The 6,498-nt window shown below is 45.3% G+C and overlaps 1 protein-coding gene across 1 annotated transcript; it reads left to right on the forward strand.

Moving 5' to 3' along the window:
- The first annotated feature begins 474 nt into the window (after window positions 1-474).
- Window positions 475-4,704, forward strand: LOC127344327 (desmethyl-deoxy-podophyllotoxin synthase-like). The gene is made up of 2 exons (XM_051370564.2): window positions 475-1,404; window positions 3,302-4,704. Exons 1-2 carry the CDS (start codon window positions 490-492, stop codon window positions 3,914-3,916), a joined length of 1,530 nt encoding a protein of 509 aa, XP_051226524.1. The 5' UTR covers window positions 475-489; the 3' UTR covers window positions 3,917-4,704.
- The last annotated feature ends 1,794 nt before the right edge of the window (window positions 4,705-6,498 follow it).

Genomic DNA, 6,498 nt, shown 5'->3' on the forward strand with positions numbered 1-6,498 from the left:
GCGCTCTGGTTCTCCCTCTCGACGTTTGTGGTTTCTTGTATTTCCTCGTCATCACCAATTTCATACATACTGTATATGGATGATATACGCATGGATCTATACGTGTTCAATTTAGCCATAGGGGCTAATACCGGCTACATATGACTTAATTAATCGTTTTTAGGTGCGACTTAACTAATCGTTAATGAGAATTGAGGAATTAGAGCGATCTCATCTCTTAATATGTGTTTGAAGGGTGTACGGAGTGCTGCATTAATCCTAGACGTACGCAAACTGTATAACCTTTAGGGGCTGCCGTGGAGTCTCGTACGTGTTTGGCCTGATTCTTTTTTCCTTCCTTGAATTGTAGAGCACGTATTTGATCCGGTGTGCCACAAGTTGGGTGACGATCACTATCGCCGCACCGAAAACAGTTTTGGGTTGCTCCTATATATACGTAGGTGTTTTTCGCCTGCTAGTCTGCACAACCATCACTCTACTGCCATTCCCATGGAGGAGTTCACGGTGCGGTACTACGATTTGTGCTTATGCCTCTTCTTGGGTCTCCTCTTCTATGCCGTCCTACGCGCCATTTTCGGCAGCGGCACCAAGCAGCGCCGCTTGAGGCTGCCTCCCGGCCCGTGGCAGCTGCCGGTCATCGGCAGCCTGCACCACCTAGTGCGCGGGCTCCCGCACCGCACCATTCGTGACCTCTCCCTCCGCTACGGCCCATTGATGCAGCTCCGGGTGTGTGAGCGTCTGGCCATCGTCGTCTCCTCCGCCGAGGCAGTGGGGGAGATCTACAAGGGTAACGAGGCCCTCTTCTCGGAGAGGCTAAGTAGCCCGGGAATCGATGAGCTCTCGAGGCATGGCCAAGGGATCGTTTTCGCGCCCTACGGAGACCACTGGCGCCTGCTTCGCCGGATCCTCATGACCGAGCTGCTTAGCGCGCGGCGCGTCGAGGCGTTTCGACGCATCAGAGAGGAGGAGGCGGCCCGCCTCGTATGGTCCGTTCAGGCGGCGTCACCGCCTTCTGGTGGCGGACTCGTGAACATCAACGAGCTGCTCGACGAGTTCATGACAGACTCGGTTGTGCGCGCCATCTTCGGCGACAAACTGCCCGACAGAGCCGCGTTCCTGAGGACTGTCAGGCAAGGAGTGCAGCTGTCGTCGCTGTTCGATCTCAGGGACCTCTTCCCTTCATCGCGGCTCGTGCGGCTTCTATCACGCAGAGGCAGCAAGGCGGAGCGGCAGCGTCTAGAGGCGTTCAGGCTCATGGATAACATCCTCAAGGCTCACGAAGAGAGGAGGGTGGCCAGAGATGAAGACCACGAACAGGACCTGGTCGACGTGTTGCTGAGTATGCAGAGAGAAGGCGCCATGCGAGTTTCGCTTACCGACGGAGTCATAAGGGCAGTGCTGCTGGTAAGATCTCGATGTCTCTCAAACTCGAACATTTTCCGTTGATTACGCACTATCACGCAGTTCGACCTTTCTTCCGATTGAAAAGAAAGGGTGCGAGATGCAGGTGATATATACAATCTTAGTTAATTTATGACTAGCGCTAACCATTCTGGATATTTTTGTTACTATATGGAAACCACTCATAACTAGCACAAATCATAAATTAGTCAATTAACTCATGTTGCAATTCATATGCAACTAGATGAATCACGATACAATCCCCAAATCGACTGAGAATTAACCTATTTCTCACTCAACTGAGGAATAGCAAAATCGAAAGGGAAAAAACCCAAGCCAGATAGAGGGCTAAATCTTCACGATTAGAATTCCAAACTTATCTTCCATATTAATGTATTTATATATTTAACACGTATTAAGAAGATTATGGCTTTACTTCTCTAGTGTGAAATTTTGAACCTCGACTGGTTTGGGATGAGAGAGGTGAATCCGTCTATTTCACACAATTCCCTCTAATTTCCTCAAATACACTTTCACCCCATTGCCCCGAGTTTGGTGAAGAGTGTTTAATCTACATTATCACATGAAATACCTGCATAGTAAACTCGCTATCGACAATTTTTCAGGATTCGGAACAATCCCCCTCCAATATCCTGAAATACTCTTCAAGTACACTAATAATAACGCAAGGCCTATATGAGAGGGGACATAGTCATCTCCAAACAAACGACATACAATATGCGTCCCAGGTGGCCTTGTGCGGTGATGTGGGAGGGGACGGAGGGGGCTCCTACATGCCGCTTGACGCGATACCAAAGGAGTCGGTGCACCGCACCACACACACCCTGCACACTGCTGTGTTGAGCCACAACAAATCATCATTTCTCCCCCTTTCCCTTTTTTGTTTCTTTTTTCCTTTTAAATCTGAGTAGTTTTAGAAATATACATATTTTTTATATTGTGAACTTTTTTAAAATTTAAAATTTTCATTAGTTGTATATTTTCAAATTTTGAATATTTGTGAAAATTTGAACAATTTTTAAAAAATAAAAACACTTTTCAAAATATGGACATTTTCAAAATCCTAACGTTTTCAAAATATGAATGTTTTCAAAGCTAAACAATTTTTAAATTTGAACATTAAAAAAAAGAAATTTTTAAAATGAACATTTCAAAACTAGGACTTTTTAAATCTGTACGTTTTAAAAATCCTAATGAAAACAACCGGAAGAAACAGAAAACAGATAGAAACAGAAAACAACCCAAAACCGATAGAAAATCGGACCAAAACCAGACCAAACTGACAAAAGCCAGGAAAACCCGCACGTACAGAAAAAACTACTTGTTATTTGGCCTAGCCCAAAAGCTCATGGGGGTACGCCGTGCAAACACCGCGCCGCACGGAGCGGCGCATAGATTTTTCCAGAATGGAGCGTCAAACTATTGTTAAGGCATGTACAACCAAAACTTTTATATGGATGTTTACAAAAACAAATCAGTTTTTCTCGGTACTTGTGCTTATGAATTTTTTAGTTTATTTTCATAAGCACCCAGTTAAGGACCTTCTACTGTAGATGTTCTTAGTCGTTTTGAAAATGTTTTTTGATTGGCTAAAACATGTTCATTCATGCCGCCTTTTCAGTTAGGGCACGGTGATCTTATTGCCTGGACAAAAAATTATGGACCAGACATCTACATCTTGAGGCGTCTTGTAACATTCATCTAGTACTCATCTTTTCTCTCTAAATATTCTACAATCTTTTCATCGGTGTTGCATGTAACCCAAGTCACTAATCATTTAATAGTATATATGTATGAAAGGAAAAAACAAAAAATTGAAAAATAAGTTTGTTATGAGTTAAATCGTATGCTACTTATGTACATGAATCATTTCCCACAGGATGTCTTTGGTGCAGCACTTGACACCACAACGACTCTTGTGCAATGGGCGATGGCCGAACTAATGGCGAACCCAAGGGTGATGTTGAGGGTGCAATCAGAGACACGAATCGTTCTCACCGGACAATCCACAATACAAGACTCTACGCTAAAGGACATGGATTACCTCAAGGCAGTTATCAAGGAAACGTTGCGTCTACACCCTCCCGCCTCTTTCTTTACTAGAGTGTGCCTGCAGGATTGCAAGATTCATGGGTATGACGTGCCAAGAGGGGCAACTGTACTCACCAATATATGGGCGATATCTAGGGACCCAAAGTACTGGGATGAACCAGAGATGTTCAGGCCGGAGAGGTTCGAAGGCGACATCGATATCAATTTTAGAGGCATGGATTTTGAGTTCACTCCTTTCGGGGTTGGGAGGAGGATTTGTCCGGGGATAGATTTTGCCCATGCAACTATTGAGATGGCTCTGGCTAGCCTTCTTTACCATTTTGATTGGGATCTACCCAAAGGAGTTGAAGTAGAGAAAATAGACATGACAGAGGTGTTTGGAGCCACTCTTAACAGGAAAGCCGATCTATTTCTGCGTCCAATTCCTTATGTTCCTCTGTAGATGCCTGATCGCCTCTAGATAAATAAAGATGTGTTAAATCACATGCTCTTAAAACAGAGGCATGCGACTTATATATATGCATATATTAAGCATTATTATGTAATATATATATATATATATCATTGTATTGTGTACTTCCACCAAGAGCGGTTCAATATGCATATATAAGAAAATAGCAGGTAATCCTATGCCCATACCCTCCTGGACACATATTGGTTTCCGGGGGAAATGTCTTTAGCAATGCCCGATAAGGCAATATGATACGGGGCGACCTTCTGTCTTCATCGCATCATGTGCTTCATCGCCAACATGTCACGCAAAGGTGAATCTTCTCCTTTATGCGTGCCTACAATCGCCTATATGGAACGGTATACTACTTCATACTCTGTCAAATCTTGATGATAGGAACTCGACGACAATTACGGAGGGAAGGGAGGATGGCATGGAGACCCGAGGATGCAAGGCCGATGTCACGGAAGCATGGAAGAGAAGGAGGAAGAGGAGATGGACGCTCCAGACCGGTACTACCGCCCATCACGGCCGGTACTACTGCTCTCACCAACCGGTATTACCGGGTGACATAGGCATCCCCAATGGGCCTGCCGAAGAAGGTACCCGGTGTTTACTGAAGGCCCACGACCCGAAGATCACAATGCCCGGAAGCCCAATAAGGCGTTGATATGGAAGATAGAGATATATTAGGAATAGGGACTTGTAATTATACGGGGCGAACTCAAAGAGTCTCCCGCTGTTTGTAACTTGTACATCGCAAAATCCTCGGCTCCACCTCCTATATAAGGGGGAGTCGAGCGAGAAAGAGAGGATCGATTCATTGTCAACACAACCCTAGTTTTTAGTAGTCGAGCACCTTTTTGGCTGAACCTTCGAGATCTACTTGCCCTCTACTTTCCACGAAACCCTAGTCTACAACTTGTAGGCATTGACAAGTTAATACCTTGTCAGTTGGCGCCGTCTGTGGGCATTGACAAGGAGCTGATCTCTGATACGCGTACAACACGCGTCCGTTGGGAACCCCAAGTGGAAGGTGTGATGCGTACAGTAGCAAGTTTTCCTCAGTAAGAAACCAAGGTTTATCGAACCAGTAGGAGCCAAGAAGCACGTTGAAGGTTGATGGCGGCGAGATGTAGTGCGGCGCAACACCAGGGATTCCGGCGCCAACATGGAACCTGCACAACACAACCAAAGTACTTTGCCCCAACGAAACAGTGAGGTTGTCAATCTCACCGGCTTGCTGTAACAAAGGATTAGATGTATAGTGTGGATGATGATTATTTGCAGAGAACAGTAGAACAAGTATTGCAGTAGATTGTATTCGATTAAAAGAATGGACCGGGGTCCACAGTTCACTAGAGGTGTCTCTCCCATAAGATAAATAGCATGTTGGGTGAACAAATTACAGTTGGGAAATTGACAAATAGAGAGGGCATGACAATGCACATACATGACATGATGAGTATTGTGAGATTTAATTGGGCATTACAACAAAGTACATAGACCGCTATCCAGCATGCATCTATGCCTAAAAAGTCCACTTTCAGGTTATCATCCGAACCCCTTCCAGTATTAAGTTGCAAACAACAGACAATTGCATTAAGTATGGTGCGTAATGTAATCAATAACTACATCCTCGGACATAGCATCAATGTTTTATCCCTAGTGGCAACAGCACATCCACAACCTTAGAACTTTCTGTCACTGTCCCCGATTTAATGGAGGCATGAACCCACTATCGAGCATAAATACTCCCTCTTGGAGTTAAGAGTAAAAACTTTGCCAGAGCCTCTACTAATAACGGAGAGCATGCAAGATCATAAACAACACATAGGTAATAGATTGATAATCAACATAACATAGTATTCTCTATCCATCGGATCCCAACAAATGCACATGTAGCTTTACAGATAGATGATCTTGATCATGATAGGCAGCTCACAAGATCCGACAATGAAGCACATGAGGAGAAGACAACCATCTAGCTACTGCTATGGACCCATAGTCCAGGGGTGAACTATTCACTCATCAATCCGGAGGCGACCATGGTGGTGTAGAGTCCTCCGGGAGATGATTCCCCTCTCCGGCAGGGTGCCGGAGGCGATCTCCTGAATCCCTCGAGATGGGATTGGCGGCGGCGGCGTCTCTGGAAGGTTTTCCGTATCGTGGCTCTCGGTACTGGGGGTTTCGCGACGAAGGCTTTAAGTGGGCGGAAGGGCAGGTCAGGGGGCCACACGAGGGGCCCAGACACTAGGTCGGCGCGGCCAAGGGCCAGGCCGCGCCGCCCTATTGTTTGGCCACCCCGTGGCCCCACTTCGTCTCCTCTTCGGTCTTCTGGAAGCTTCGTGAAAAAATAGGCCCCTGGGCGTTGATTTCGTCCAATTCCGAGAATATTTCCTTACTAGGATTTCTGAAACCAAAAACAGCAGAAAACAGCAAATGACTCTTCGGCATCTCATTAATAGGTTAGTGCCGGAAAATGCATAATAATGACATATAATGTGTATAAAACATGTGAGTATCATCATAAAAGTAGCATGGAACATAAGAAATTATAGATACGTTTGAGA

The sequence above is a fragment of the Lolium perenne genome, chromosome 3 (assembly GCF_019359855.2).
Source record: "Lolium perenne isolate Kyuss_39 chromosome 3, Kyuss_2.0, whole genome shotgun sequence".
Classification (NCBI taxonomy): Eukaryota; Viridiplantae; Streptophyta; class Magnoliopsida; order Poales; family Poaceae; genus Lolium; species Lolium perenne.

Excerpts from the sequence above, each read along its gene's own strand:
- LOC127344327 (XM_051370564.2), top strand. The coding sequence starts at position 490 with ATGGAGGAGTTCACGGTGCGGTACTACGATTTGTGCTTATGCCTCTTC. Across the intron at positions 1,405-3,301 it reads TCATAAGGGCAGTGCTGCTG|GATGTCTTTGGTGCAGCACT; the intron begins GTAAGATCTCGA and ends CATTTCCCACAG.